This window comes from Aethalodelphis obliquidens, unplaced genomic scaffold, assembly GCF_003676395.1.
Source record: "Aethalodelphis obliquidens isolate GAN/ISIS:26980383/991018 unplaced genomic scaffold, ASM367639v1 scaffold3, whole genome shotgun sequence".
In the NCBI taxonomy this organism is placed as follows: domain Eukaryota; kingdom Metazoa; phylum Chordata; class Mammalia; order Artiodactyla; family Delphinidae; genus Aethalodelphis; species Aethalodelphis obliquidens.
The window spans coordinates 33651832-33668789 of record NW_020837947.1 but is presented as its reverse complement, the minus strand read 5'-3'; the positions used below and the strand labels follow the sequence as shown (position 1 = coordinate 33668789).

Sequence of the window (16958 nt, the reverse complement as noted above, 5' to 3'; positions counted from 1 at the left end):
ATTTAATTCCTTACTCTGTGGTTTCTGGTGTATGCCTGAGTATTGTTTTGTTTTGTTTCCTTCCATTTTGGACTTAGGAGAGAAAAAAATGCAGTTTTAGTAAATGTTTACGTTTAAAATAAGACACTCTCTTTTTCACTGCTTCATAGATCTACATTTTTCAATGAGAATTGCCAAGAGCACTGAACTTCAATGTAAGAGTAGAGAGTAGCTTTCCCAACTGTGTAAATATACTACGTTCTGGACACCCTGAACTCTTGACTTTCCCTATGAAGAAGATGCTGTTAAAATGTCAGTTAATCATAAAGCAGTGCCACAATGGGTTACCCAGAAGCAGAAGGCAATTTAAAAGAGCAATTTTAACATGCAATTGCCAAAGCAAGCAATGCAGACAATTTCTGATGATGGCATATTTTATTCCCATTTAATAAGAGAAAGAGAAAACTGTATTTTCTTAGCTTCTGTACCAGATGGTATACCCAGAGGAAATAGACACACTGAAAAAACAAGTATGCTTTCTTTGACTGTTCAGTGGAGTTTTTGAATTACTTCCCATTTAAGACAATGTCACATTTATACCTTTTTAAAAATGTATAAAATGCCTGAAAAAGCATTATGTGAACAATAACATGGGTCAGGCTGTAAGCTAACAACGAAGTAATCATACCCCTCAGGCACATAGAGAAGCATGAGGCAAGGGTAGGTGGCTACAGGAACCAGAGGCTGTAATTACCACCTCTCCTAACTTGAGTAACCCTGAAGCAGGTAATTGCACTTACCAAATGATTTTAATGTACTTCAGAAAGAAAACAAAGACACAGCTTTGGCAACTAGGTAGGACATTTTCAGAAAAGAATAGTGTAAAACATTTTTTACACTTCTTTAACTGTTTAAAATATTTAAGAGTGTATACTTGAGTGTCAACACACTAATCAATTGTGCTTTTAATAAAACTGAAGTTGCAAACATTAAGCTGTTTTCTCAAGGAATAATTCAGCCATGAAGATTCAATTTTTTTAAATGTACATCCCTCCCAGACATCACACTTTCATTTACTCAGGCTACACTCTTCTTCTGAAAGGGGGTGGGGGTGGGAAAGATTGCCTGTAGTAGGAGAAAGAGGGGAAAAAATTCAGGCTTTTCAAGTTCCAGAAAATGGGTGTGAGCCCCAGTGGCCCAGTTGGCTGAGGTTAGCCAAATCATTGTTTTTATTTTGTTTTTCTTGAATCTTAGATTCACCAGCTACAAAATTGGGATAATAATATCCAAATAATTATAAAGCAGTATCAATCAATACTGAATTATGAAAATCTACACTTGCATTTAAAATACAAAATATACTCATTAATACATAAATAAAACCATTTCATTAATTTGCTGTAAAATTATTTATTGACAGATCTCTGCCAAGAATGAAAAAGTTTACTATTGCCAGAAGTAAAATTTCAAAGGCTTAACTACATTAAAATGGAGTTTTTAAGACACCAAATAGTAACTAATTTACTCTTTGATAGGTCCCTAGTAGTCAAAAATTGTTCCTCTGTGATACACCAAAATAAAATAAGAATTTCTGAGAGACTGAAAGTAATCATCATCCCTTTGTTACTTATAAGAAATTCATGTGAAATTGATATCAGACACATACATATAGCTAAAAAAAATTTATACTTATCTTCAAAGGCTTCTTGGTGGTCTAACATGTAGAATGCATTAAAATAGCTATTTCAAAACAATAAATATTTACTCAACCAGATGATATTAATGGTAAAACACTACCCTACACCATGACATTCTCCTAATATTTGTTAAAATGGAATGGTTTATAGAACCAGTATTCAGAGTTTGCACAATTTAATAGAATTAGATGGGAACTTCTCCAAAAGTTATGTTTGGTGTCTTAAAGGGATCATTTCCCCAGACCATGAAGAATTTTTGTACTAAATATCAGATAATATCATAGCATAAGTTGTGTTCTATTTTGTTGTTATAAAACACCAGGCTGAGTCTAGTGATGATGCTGGTGTTGGTAGGGTTTGAGGGATCTTAAACCTGGGGAAAGGAACCTTGAAGAGAAGTGGATGGACATCATAAATTTAACCTTTACTGACTCTGTATTTAGACATGCAATGTTTATCAATTATATCCAACTTCTGCTTTTCAGGATTATTTAAAAATTAATAGAATATATAATTGCATAAGCTTTCCCTCTTTTTCTAATAACAGAGCAAGATTAGTAGACATTCCTATAGAACAGTAACCAGTTTCTCTACAATCTACAATGTACCTGGAAATCTAGTTTATAAGCACTTTTTTTTTACCATAAAACCTGCATCAAACACACCTTATGAGGACATAAATAAATTAATAAAGATATGTGACAAAGACTCACCACATGTGAAAGATAGTTTTAAAAAAAACTTTTTAAATTTGGAAGTAAAACTACAGATGAGTGAGCTTGATACCGTTTTATGCCACAGAGCCCACAACTTAAATGTTTCTCAAATAACATATCAGAAAAAAAGACCAATATTATTTCAAAATGTCAAGACATTTATAAATTTGAAAGCAGCTATGAGTGTAAGTTATTTTTACTCTATCCCCTCCCATACAGATAAGGTTATTCTCAAAGTAAAATATCTCAAACACTTTACAGTCCTATTTTTACTTACTGCAGCTCAATATGCATTCTGAACATAAGTATTCAATAGGGATAAATCAATGCTCATCAACATGTTCTTTTCATCCACTTAATAGAGCATAACTAGCCTTAAAACACAATTTCATTATCCATTCACCTGTCGATGGACATTTAGGTTGCTTCCATGTCCTGGCAATTGTAAACAGTGCTGCAATGAACGTTGGGGTGCATGTGTCTTTTTAAATTATGGTTTTCTCAGGGTATATGCCCAGTAGTGGGATTGCTGGGTCATAAGGTAGTTCTATTGTTAGTTTTTTAAGGGACCTCCATACTGTTCTCCATAGTGGCTGTATCAATATACATTCCCACCAACAGTGCAGGAGGGTTCCCTTTTCTCCACACCCTCTCCAGCATTTACTGTTTGTAGATTTTTTGATGATGGCAATTCTGACTGGTGTGAGGTGATACCTCATTGTGGTTTTGATCTGCATTTCTCTAATGATTAGTGATGATGAGCACCCTTTCATGTGTTCGTTGGCAATCTGTATGTCTTCTTTGAAGAAATGTCTATTTAGGTCTTCTGCCCATTTTTGGATTGGGTTGTTTGTTTTTTTTATATTGAGCTGCATGAGCTGCTTGTATATTTTGGAGATTAATCTTTTGTCAGTTGCTTCGTTTGCAAATATTTTCTCCCATTCTGAGGGTTGCCTTTTCGTCTAGTTTATGGTTTCCATTGCTGTGCAAAAACTTTTAAGTTTCATTAGGTCCCATTTGTTTATTTTGTATTTTATTTCCATTACTCTAGGAGGTGGGTCAAAAAAGATCGTGCTATGGATAAAGAAGATGTGGTACATATATACAATGGAACACTACTCAGCCATAAAAACGAACAAAATTGAGTTATTCATACAGAGTGAAGTAAGTCAGAAATAGAAAAAGAAACGCCATATGTTAATGTACATATATGGAATCTAAAAAAACAGTACTGATAAACCTAGTGGCAGGGCAGGAATAAAGACGCAGAGTAGAGAATGGACTTGAGGACACGGGGGGGAAGGGGAAACTGGGATGAAGTGAGAGAGTAGCAATGACATATATACACTACCAAATGTAAAATGGATGGCTAGTGGGAAGCTGTTCCACAGCACAGGGAGATCAGCTGGATGCTTTGTGATGACCTAGAGGGGTGGGATAGGGAGGATGGGAGGGAGGCTCATGAGGGAGGGGATATGGGGATATATGTATACTTATAGCTGATTCACTTTGTTGTACAACAGAAACTAACACAACATTGTAAAGCAATTATACTCCAATAAAGATATATTAAAAAAAAACCCACAGTTTCATTTATTTGCCATCTCCATTGGCCTTCACACCAATGGCCGATTTCAAATAATTCCTAAGTTAAAAAATTACATTATATTAACAACACATTGTGTGGTACTGTAAATTTTTAAGGATCTATTTTGATGAAATAAAAAAATAAGAAGGCAGATGAGATATTTAAAAGAAAGAAGTTAGGGCACAAAAAGTCACAAGGAAGATCTCTGGAACAGTAAATCAACACTTATTATTTTAATTTGTATATACCTTATAAGGATTAAATGTAGGCAGAAAAAGGTAATTTTATCAGAAAATATGTGTAGGCAATATCTTCAGTAAAATGGATATCACTATTCATCTTTTTATGTTAGCACTGGATATTAATTTTGGAAGAGTGAGCTACTTCTCAGTTTCCATACTGTCTCCTTTTTAAATTATTTCTCTGACTAGTTGAGGTTGTAGAGTTAAATTGTTTTTCCCCTCAGGAAGTTCATTTACTACAATAAGAATAATTTGTCACATTACCTAGAATGAAAAGACATAGCTGTACAACAAATTTGAAAAGGAATTTGTGTGATTTAGGCTGAGCCATGGAGACTTACCAGTGTTTTTGAGGTTAAGCTATTTTTCAACCACAGGATAAATGTATGACACCAATCAGCAAATTACTAGACTCTGTTGTCTACATCTGAGACTAATGATGGAGCCGTTAAGCTTCCTATTGGTGAGCATTTTTCAATATTAATATATGAAATATATTGATATTTACAATTAATATATAAATATTAACATATAAAAATTGAACCAGAATAAAAAATATTTAGGGATGACAGTACATTAGGTAATTGCATGGATTTTGCTTTGATCTTAGATCAGTACTCTTGGTGGGTAGCCTCAGAATACTGTAACTGCTAAACAGATGTTAAAGAAACAAAAGACATTTTACAGGCATTTACATTTTCATAGATCCCCATGGTCTTAGTTTTCAATTTTCAGAACCTAAATCTATAAATGTTCAAGACGCATAGACCCAGGTACTAACTTTGCAGGTGTTTCAACATAATGCTTGATGGATAAAAAATGTTTCTTTCAACTGACCTAAAAAATTAAACTATTTTCAACAATAAAATAAACAGTGCACTAAAAGTATACTCTAATAACTTAGACAAACTTTTCAGTGGCTTTTAATAAATAGCTAACATTTTCTCTCATTATAACAATCGTACAATAAGAAACTAGGATGTATGCTTTTATATTACTTTTTATTTCACTTTTTATTCTTTCTTTGTGTTTTCTCCATGTGCTATTATTTTCACCACTCTGTTTCAGGCATTAGGAGGGCAATACAAGGCTTAAAAACATATGGAAAGCCTCTGTATTTTACAGCTGGGTGCCAAGCTGCTGCATTCATCCTCGACAACAGGATTTTCTGAATAGGAGGGTTATCTTACTGAGGACTGGCTCAGAGTAACTTTTCTTATGTGTATTATCAGATATGGCCTCTGCACTGACCATAACAAAATTACCGAGGAAGACAATTTCCACACAGTAGAAAGGTATTCAACGTTTGCTTGAACTGCAAAGGTTTTCTCTCTATATAATACATTCACCTGCATCAATCAGAGATTTTGGACTAAATATAAGCAAGCCAAGCAAAATTACCATGCAAGAAAAGACTGTGGATTCATAATACTACTGAAAAATAAAAGAGAAACATTCACACTGCCCTTACATCACTCAAATTTATGACATACTTAAGGCTACAACTGGAACTCTTAGAATAGTGTGACTAATCATGTACCAAATAATTAGTACTTTTAATATTGTATGAATATTGTATGTCTTATGCTAGATTCCTTCACTGGCAGAGTGGCCGGCTCTTCAGTCTTACCTGCACATTTGGTTCTGGTGATTAGTGGAGGTCCTGGAAGCCCCGTCCCGCCTTCACCAGGTCTTGTAAGTAGAACACGGATCTCATATTCAGTATCCGGATCCAAATGCCATAATTTATAAGTTGGAGCATTGACTGCATGGGTTTCTGTCCAGGATCCTGATGTCATTCTGTACTCTACTTCTTTCAGAATGATGGGACCATCACCAATGATGGAGTTGGCATTTAGCTGAATCAGCAAATATGTAGGCCCAACACCAAGCAGCTGCGGAGGAGCAATGGGTCTTGGTGGTTCTAGGAGAGACAAATGTGCAATCTCATTACTTAAAAATCCAAATGACTATAGTACATAGATATAGTAATATCTCTTGAAGTCTAAAGGCTTAAGGAATAATTTATTTAGGAGTTCATAATAAATGCTTAAAATTGGGAATGAGTGGTCTGGAAACTGTACTTTTAGAGAGCAAATACTTTCACAGATGGAATATGACCCTTTTACCACAAGTTTTCTTTTATTAAAAACATACCTCTCTGGGAGATAAATTTGTAAAGACACGGTTACCAAGGGAAATAAAGAGAAAATATTTAGAGATGGATAGCTCTGATTAGCAACTAAACACAGTACAGTTGATCTTTGACATTCTTGGCGTACTAAGACCTTTACAAATCTCAAAATTAATGAATACTGCTATAACTCATTTCGTTCATGAAATATGGCCAAGTATTGTTTTTGCTTTTGCTGGTTTTGTTTTGTATTTTTCTTTTTACTTCTGAAGACTTCCTGCAGATGAAATGAAAAGACGGCACAGCAAAGCTGAACTCAGGAGCTGATGCCCGGTGCTGACTTGTTTCCATACATCCACCTCTCAGTGTAGGAAACTGAAATTTACACGGGGGAAAATCACAAATCATTGTATATCACTGGCCTTTGTGAGTAGCATGTGATAAGGCAATGCATCAGGTATTAAACTCAAATGTCAAAGGTACACTGTAATTTAATTTTGAATAGCTTACATAATTTGCTTGAAAGAAACTTTGGGAAACATTATACCAATGTTTGAACTTATGGAAATGATGAATAATGAATTAGAGCATTTTTTCCTTTAACAACAATGAGGTGAAATTTGATACTGAATTTTATAGACCCCATAGCTCTAGCTCTGTCCATATGGTCTCTAATTAGTACGTTACTATCAGGTGGGATCTTCTTTGAATCTCTGGAAAAACATTTATTGGCGAGGCCAAAAGACTTTAAAGGAAAGTGTTAATCTATAAAAAGTGAAAACTGCCCCTAAATTATTTTTTTTCTTTCTTTTTTTTTTTTTGAGGTACGCGGACCTCTCACTGTTGTGGCCTCTCCCGTTGTGGAGCACAGGCTCTGGACGCACAGGCTCAGTGGCCATGGGTAACGGGCCCAGCCGCTCCGGCATGTGGGATCTTCCCGGACCGGGGCACGAACCCGTGTCCCCTGCATCGGCAGGCGGACTCTCAACCATTGCGCCACCAGGGAAGCCCCCCTAAATTCTTTTGAAGGTATTTTTAAAATGAGTTAAAGCAAATTACATGAAGAGAAACTATTAAATGGGAGGAGCTTCAAGATGGCGGAAGAGTAAGACGCGGAGATCACCTTCCTCCCCACAAATACATCAGAAATACATCTACATGTGGAACAGCTGCGACAGAACACGTACTGAACGCTGGCAGAAGACCTCAGACTTCCCAAAAGGCAAGAAACTCCCCACGTACCTGGGTAGGGTAAAAGAGAAAACAGAGTCAAAAGAATAGGGACGGGACCTGCACCAGTGAGACGGAGCTGTGAAGGAGGAAAGGTTTCCACACACTAGGAAGCCCCTTCGCGGGCAGAGACTGCGGGTGGCGGAGGGGGGAAGCTTCGGAGCCGCGGAGGAAAGCACAGCAACAGGGGTGCGGAGGGAAAAGCGGAGAGATTCCCGCACAGAGAATCAGGGCCCACCGGCACTCACCAGCCCGAGAGCCTTGTCTGCTCATCCGCTGGGGCGGGCGGGGGCTGGGAGCTGAGGCTCAGGCTTCGGAGCTTAGATCCCAGGAGAGGACTGGGGTTGGCTGCGTGAACACAGCCTGAAGGGGGTTAGTGCGCCATGGCTAGCCGGGAGGGAGTCCGGGAAAAAGTCTGGACCTGCCGAAGAGGAAAGACTTATTCTTGCCTCTTTGTTTCCTGGTGCGCGAGGAGAGGGGATTCATAGTGCTGCTTAAAGGAGCTCCAGAGATAGGCACGAGCCGCGGCTATCAGCGCGGATCCCAGAGACGGGCATGAGACGCTAAGGTTGCTGCTGCCGCCACCAAGAAGCCTGTGTGCGAGCACAGGTCACTATCCACACCGCCCCTCCGGGAGCCTGTGCAGCCCGCCACTGCCAGGGTCCCATGATCCAGGGAAAACTTCCCCAGGAGAACACACAGCGCGCCTCAGGCTGGTGCAACGTCACGCCGGCCTCTACCACCAAAGGCTCGCCCCGCACGCCGTACCCCTCCCTCCCCCTGGCCTGAGTGAGCCAGAGCCCCCGAATCAGCTACTCCTTTAACTCCGTCCTGTCTGAGAGAAGAACACATGCCCTCAGGCGACCTACATGCAGAGGTGGGTCCAAATCCAAAGCTGAACCCGGGGAATTATGCGAACAAAGAAGAGAAAGGGAAATCTCTCCCAGCAGCCTCAGGAGCAGCGGATTAAATCTCCACAATCAACTTGATGTACCCTGCATCTGTGGAATACCTGAATAGACAACGAATCATCCCAAATTGAGGAGGTGGACTTTGGGAGCAATGATATATATATATATATTTCCGTTTTTCTCTTTTTGTGAATGTGCATGTGTATGCTTCTGTGAGTGATTTTGTCTGTATAGCTTTGCTTTTACCATTTGTCCTAGGGTTCTGTCTGTCCGTTTTTGTTCTTAGTATACTTTTTAGCGCCAATTATCATTGGTGGATTTGCTTTTTAGTTTGTTGCTCTCTTCTTTTTCTTTTTTACTTTAAAAAGATTGTTTTAATAATTATTATTTATTTTAATAACTTTATTTGATTTAATTCTATCTTCCTCTTTCTTTCTTTTTTTTCTCGCTTTTATTCTGAGCCGTGTGGATGACAAGCTCTTGGTGCTCCAGCCAGGCATCAAGCCTCTGCCTCTGAGATGGGAGAGCCAAGTTCAGGACAATGGTCCACAAGACACCTCCCAGCTCCACGTAATATCAAACGGCGAAAATCTCCCAGAGATCTACATCTCAACGCCAAGACCCAGCTCGACTCAATGACCAGCAAGCTACACTGCTGGACACACTATGCAAAACAACTAGTAAGACAGGAAAACAACCCCACCCATTAGCAGAGAGGCTGCCTAAAAGCATAAGGCCACAGTCACCCCAAAACACACCACCAGGCGTGGAACTGCCCACCAGAAAGACAAGATCCAGCCTCATCCACCAGAACACAGGCACTAGTCCCCTCCACCAGGAAGCCTACACAACCCACTGAAACAACCTTAGCCACTGGGGGCAGACACCAAAAACAACGGGAACTACGAACCTACAGTCTGCGACAAGAAGACCCCAAACAGTAACTTAAGCAAAATGAGAAGACAGAGAATCACACAGCAGATGAAGGAGCAGGGCAAAAACCCAACAGACCTAACAAATGAAGAGGAAACAGGCAGTCTACCTGAAAAAGAATTCGGAATAATGGTAGTAAAGATGATCCAAAATCTTGGAAATAAAATGGAGAAAATACAAGAAACGTTTAACAAGGACCTAGAAGAACTAAACAGCAAACAAACCGTGATGAACAGCACAACAAATGATATTAAAAATTCTCTAGAAGGTATCAATAGCAGAATAACTGAGGCAGAAGAATGGATAAGTGATCTGGAAGGCAAAATAGTGGAAATCACTACTGCAGAGCAGAATAAAGAAAAAAGAATGAAAAGAATTGAGGTCAGTCTCAGAGACCTCTGGGACAAGATTAAACACACCAACATTCGAATTATATGGGTCCCAGAAGAAGAAGAGAAAAAGAAAGGGACTGAGAAAATATTTGAAGAGATTATAGTTGAAAACTTCCCCAATATGGGAAAGGAAACAGTTAGTCAAGTCCAGGAAGCACAGAGAGTCACATACAGGACAAATCCAAGGAGAAACACGCCAAGACACATAGTAATCAAACTATCAAAAATTAAATACAAAGAGAAAATATTAAAAGCAGCAAGGGAAAAACAACAAATAACATACAAGGGAATCCCCATAAGGTTAACAGCTGATCTTTCAGCAGAAACTCTACAAGCCAGAAGGGAGTGGCAGGACATATTTAAAGTGATAAAAGGGAATAACCTACAACCAAGATTACTCTACCCAGCAAGGATACCACTCAGATTTGACGGAGAAATTAAAAGCGATACAGAAAAGCAAAAGCTAAGAGAATTCAGCACCACCAAAACAGCTTTACAACAAATGCTAGAGGAACTTCTCTAGGCAGGTAAAACAAGAGAAGGAAAATACCTACAATAACAAACCCAAAGCAATTAAGAAAATGGTAATAGGAACATACATATCGATAATTGCCTTAAATGTAAAAGGATTAAATGCTCCAACCAAAAGACATAGACTGGCTGAATGGACAGAAAAACAAGACCCGTATATATGCTATCTACCCACTTCAGATCTAGGGACACATACAGACTGAAAGTGAGGGGATGGAAAAAGATATTCCATGCAAGTGGAAACCAAAAGAAAGCTGGAGGAGCAATTCTCATATCAGACAAAACAGAGTTTAAATAAAGACTTACAAGGGACAAAGAAGGACACTGCATAATGATCAAGGGATCAAACCAAGAAGAAGATATAACAGTTGTAAATATTTATGCACCCAACATAGGAGCACTTCTATACATAAGGCAAATGGTAACAGCCATAAAAGGGGAAATCGACAGTAATACAATCATAGTAGGGGGCTTTAACACCCCACTTTCACCAATGGACAGCTCATCCAAAATGAAAATAAATAAGGAAACACAAGCTTTGAATGATACATTAAACAAGATGGACTTAATTGATATTTATAGGACATTCCATCCAAAAACAACAGAATACACTTTCTTCTAAAGTGCTCATGGAACATTCTCCATGATAGATCATATCTTGGGTCACAAATCAAGCCTTGGTAAATTTAAGAAACTTGAAATCGTATCAAGTTTCTTTTCCAACCACAACGGTATGGGGCTAGCTATCAATTATAGGAAAAAATCTGTAAAAAATACAAACACATGGAGGATAAACAATACACTACTTAATAACCAAGAGATCCCTGAAGAAATCAAAGAGGATATCATAAAATACCTAGAAACAAATGACAATGAAAACACGATGAGCCAAAACCTATGGGACGCAGCAAAAGCAGTTTTAAGAGGGAAGTTTATAGCAATACAATCCTACCTTAAACAAGAAACATCTTAAATAAACAACCTAACCTTACACCTAAAGCAAAAAGGGAAAGAAGAACCAAAAACCCCAAAGTTAGCAGGAGGAAAGAACTCATAAAGATCAGATCAGAAAAAAATGAAAAAGAAATGAAGGAAACAATAGCAAAGATCAATAAAACTAAAAGTTGTTTCTTTGAGAAGATAAACAAAATTGATATACCACTAGCCAGACTCATCAAGAAAAAAAGGGAGAAGACTCAAGTCAATAGAATTAGAAATGAAAAAGGAGAAGTAACAACTGACACTGCAGAAATACAAAGGATCATGAGAGATTATTACAAGCAACTATATGCCAATAAAATGGACAACCTGGAAGAAATGGAAAAATTCTTAGGAAAGCGCAACCTTCCAAGACTGAACCAGGAAGATATAGAAAATATGAACAGACCAATCACAAGTAATGAAATTGAAACTGTGATTACAAATCTTCCAACAAACAAAACCCCAGGACCAGATGGCTTCACAGGTGAATTCTATCAAACATTTAGAGAAGAGCTAACACCTATCCTTCTCAACCTGTTCCAAAATATAGCAGAGGGAGGAACACTCCCAAACTCATTCTACGAGGCCACCATCACCGATACCGAAACCAGACAAAGATGTCACAAAGAAAGAAAACTACAGGTCAATATCACTGATGAACACTGATGCAAAAATCCTCAACAAAATACTAGCAAACAGAATCCAACAGCACATTAAAAGGATCATACACCATGATCAAGTGGGGTTTATCCCAGGAATGCAAGGATTCTTCAATATACACAAATCAATCAATGCGATACACCATATTAACAAACTGAAGGATAAAAACCATATGATCATCTCCATAGATGTAGAGAAAGCTTTCGACAAAATTCAACACCCATTTATGATAGAAACCCTCCAGAAAGTAGGCATAGAGGGAACTTACCTCAACATAATAAAGGCCATATATGACAAACACACAGCTAACATCGTCCTCAATGGTGAAAAACTGAAACTATTTCCACTAAGATCAGGAAAAAGACACGGTTGCCCACTTTCACCACTATTATTCAACATAGTTCTGGAAGTATCAGCAACAGCAATCAGAAGAGAAAAAAATAAAAGGAAACCAAATCGGAAAGAAGAGGTAAAGCTGTCACTGTTTGCAGATGACATGATACTTTATGTAGAGAATCCTAAAAATGCTACCAGAAAATTACTAGAGATAATCAATGAATTTGGTAAAGTAGTAGGATACAAAATTAATGCACAGAAATCTCTTGCATTCCTATATATTAATGATGAAAAATTTGAAAGTGAAATTAAAAAAACACTCCCATTTACCATTGCAACAAGAAGAATAAAATATCTAGGAATAAACCTATCTAAGGAGACAAAAGACCTGTATGCCAAAAATTATAAGACACTGATGAAAGAAATTAAAGATGATACAAATAGATGGAGAGATATACCATGTTCTTGGATTGGAAGAATCAACATTGTGAAAATGACTATACTACCCAAAGCAATCTACATATTCAATGCAATCCCTATCAAACTACCAATGGCATTTTTTACAGAACTACAACAAAAAATTTCACAATTTGTATGGAAACACAAAAGACCCCCAATAGCCAACGCGATCTTGAGAAACAAAAACAGAGCTGGAGGAATCAGGCTCCCGGACTTCAGATTATACTACAAAGCTACAGTCATCAAGACAGTATGTTACTAGCACAAAAACAGAAATATAGATCAATGGAACAGGATAGAAAGCCCAGAGATAAACCCACACACATGTGGTCACCTTATCTTTGATAAAGGAAGGAAGAGTATACAGTGGAGAAAAGACAGGCTCTTCAATATGTGGTGCTGGGAAAACTGGACAGCTACATGTAAAAGAACGAAATTAGAACAGTCCCTAACACCATACACGAAAATAAATTCAAAATGGATTAAAGACCTAAATGTATGGCCAGACACTATCAAACTCTTAGAGGAAAACAGGCAGAACAGTCTATGATATAAATCACAGCAAGATCCTTTTTGACCCATCTCCTAGAGAAATGGAAATAAAAATAAACAAATGGGACCTAATGAAACTTTAAAGCTTTTGCACAGCAAAGGAAACCGTAAACAAGACGAAAACACAATCCTCAGAATGGGAGAAAATATTTGCAAATGAAAAAACTGACAAAGGATTAATCTCCAAAATTTACAAGTAGCTCATGCAGCTCAATATCAAAAAAACACATAACCCAATACAAAAATGGTCAGAAGACCTAAATAGACATTTCTCCACAGAAGATATACAGATTGCCAACAAACACATGAAAGAATGCTCAACATCACTAATCATTAGAGAAATGCAAATCAAAACTACAATGAGATATCATCTCACACTGGTCAGAATGGCCATCATCAAAAAATCTAGAAACAATAAATGCTGGAGAGGGTGTGGAGAAAAGGGAACCCTCTTACACTGTTGGTGGGAATGTAAATTGATACAGCCACTACGGAGAACAGTATGGAGGTTCCTTAAAAAACTAAAAATAGAACTACCATATGACCCAGCAATCCCACTACTGGGCATATACCCTGAGAAAACCATAATTCAAAAAGAGTCATGTACCACAATGTTCATTGCAGCTCTATTTACAACAGGCAGGACATGGAAGCAACCTAAGTGTCCATTGACAGAAGAATGAATAAAGAAGATGTGGCACATATATACAATGGAATATTACTCAGCCATAAAAAGAAACGAAATTGAGTTATTTTTAGTGAGGTGGATGGACCTAGAGCCTGTCATACAGAGTGAAGTAAATCAGAAAGAGAAAAAAAAATACCGTATGCTAACACGTATATATGGAATCTAAAAAAAAAAAAAAAAATGGTCATGAAGAACCTAGGGGCAAGACGGGAATAAAGACGCAGACCTACTAGATAATTGACTTGAGGATACGGGGAGCAGGAAGGGTAAGCTGGGACAAAGTGAGAGAGTAGCATGAACATATATACACTACCAAACGTTAAATAGATAGCTAGTGGGAAGCAGCCGCATAGCACAGGGAGATTAGCTCGGTGCTTTGTGACCACCTAGAGGGGTGGGATATAGAGGGTGGGAGGGAGGGAGATGCAAGAGGGAAGAGATTTGGGAACATATGTATAACTGATTCACTTTTTTAAAAAGCAGAAACTAACACACCATTGTAAAGCAATTACACTCTAATAAAGATGTTTTTTAAAAAAGTATAAAAAAAGTAAGTGAAATCTGAAAAAGAAAAAAATGAGCAAGAGTTTGACACTTCAGAGAAGAGCGTACCAAAATGGCCAATAAAAATATGAAAGGATGCTCTACATCTGGTAAAAAATAAATAAATAAACTATTAAATGCAGCCACATAATGCTTCTCTTGGTGTCCTCCCCTCCGTCGCAGGTAGGGGTGGATTGGAAAAGATGCAGATAGACAGAAGCTAAGAAAAAACAGTCAATATTTTTTAAACTGGATTTTCTATCTTAATGGCAATGAATGCTTAGAATACGACAGTGCAAAAAACTCATAGACAGGTTCTACCTTCTGCTACAGGTTTCCAGCTGTAGCCCGGGATTTGCTTTTACACTCCAAAGTATAGTTTCCACCTTATGAACCCCTGCATTACAAACATCCTTAATATAAGGAATAAGACACCTCGCCTAAATCTCTACACAGGTTAAAGTAATTTTCAAGAAGCTTCCTCCAAAATTCACATGACAAATATTTACTGAGTAGCTACTAATTGCTAAGCTATCCCACACATTGGTTATTCATGTAATATGGCAAGGGAGACATAATAACAATAAATCGACAAATTCATTATTTTAAATTGAGAGTTATGTAGAAAACAGATACTGAGATAAAGAATAATAGATGGTGGGGGGAGAGGTATCTAGTGAGTAATACTAATTTTTTTCTCTCCAAAATCACTTGAAGAATATAACGTTACTCCCATCAAAAAATCGTGGCTCATTATGACAAGAGCTTTCAAACCAGTCATCAGTAAAATTATATGAACTTGTGCTTCACTATTGCTCCTGTTCAAAGTGGAAATAAAGCAGGACTTCCCTGGCAGTCCAGTGGTTGTCTCCGTGCTTCCACTGCAGGGGACACGGGTTCAATACCTGGTCTGGGAACTAAGATCCCGCATGCTGCGTAGCGCAGCCAAAGGGAAAAACTAACAAGTGAAAATAAAGCTAAGATTAAAAAAGATAATTCACACGCTATTTAAACTGTTTACATTTAGAATTATTTCTATTTCTACGGAAAAGTAGTTCTTAACACCTGATTTATAAACTTTAAGTACAAAATCTCTTCCTTATGGTTTAAAAATTGTTTCAACAATATATAGTCAAAATTGGGTAGAGGGTGAATTATTTCCAATTTCACAACTGACTTCAACTGAGAAGTTACAGAAGAAAATGTTTAAATAATACCAAAATAGTTTAGAATTTTCATTTATCAGCTAAAGAAAGATAAAGCTAGACAATTCATATCATGAAGTTTTACCAACTAGTCTAACAACTGTATTTCAAGTTCACAAAAGTTTTGGTAGACAAACAGAACACTGATATACTTTCTGAACCTTAAACTAAAATGAAACTGAATAGAGAAATGAATGTAATAGAAAAAATGCAAATATCTTCCCAGACTATCTAAATGTTCCACATATTTTAAGAAGCAGTCGGTATTTTGTGAATAAACTGAGCTGCCTCATATGTGCAATGTTTGTTTTCATTCCAGATGGCTCATATACTGACTAATCTAAGTAGGAAATGATGCTAAATTCACAGCTTACTGGGGTTCTAACCCAGAGCAGCAATGCCTCACTCACATTATAGCTGAACAATAACCTGAAGAGGTCTTATATTTAACATGACAGAACAATTTGTCAAATGAATTATAAATAACAAGCCTTGGTTATTAATCTATAAATTTATGGGTATTGTGAAACCTGACCTAATAAAGTGTATATTGAATGTTAAATCTCACCCATCAAAACACTGCACATCACTGTCATGGAAAATAGGGAGAAAACAAAAGAGGAGAGCAGAAGATGGAAGTGAGAGGAGGCGGAAAGCTACAACAAAACATATGATTAGAAACAAGTGAAAAAGTAAAGCATAACATTTCTTCTATCATTCTATCTTTAAAGAAATGACATGTAAAAGAAAATGAAATTTAAGGTCAAGAGATCTAGTTTCAAAAAATGCATACACTAATAGCTGAGTAAACTTGAATTTGTTATTTAACTTCTTAGCATTACAATTTCCTCATTGGTAAACTAGGCAGAATTTTAAAAGACTTTACATTTCTAAATATGTCAACAAGCCCTATATTTGATGCTATTTTGCTTTGTTTTGTTTCTGCCAGAGAGCATATAAATTTTAAAGTGGAAAATTAATATTCAACACTAGTGTTTTGTGTACATGAATAACGGAGTTTGATATAATCAGGTTCTTGGCCCAAAGAAGGGCAACAATTCACTCTGATCAGTTTTACATCTCACTTACAGTGGTCAAGCCAACAAAAGGAGCAGTCCAGTAATCAAAGCAGTAGCTCAGATTTGGAACTGTGGCAAAGTTCAGAGAGGCTTAAAAACATA

General features: G+C 37.2%; 1 protein-coding gene across 2 annotated transcripts in view; it reads right to left on the bottom strand.

Annotated features, from left to right (window-relative positions):
• Positions 1 to 16958, bottom strand: part of PTPRK (protein tyrosine phosphatase receptor type K) — a 569502-nt gene that overhangs the window by 211891 nt on the left and 340653 nt on the right. For both annotated transcript variants that reach the window (XM_027086803.1, XM_027086811.1), the window contains exon 7: positions 5853 to 6146. In XM_027086803.1, the coding sequence (XP_026942604.1) occupies positions 5853 to 6146 (294 nt within the window). The remainder of the gene's footprint in view (positions 1 to 5852; positions 6147 to 16958) is intronic.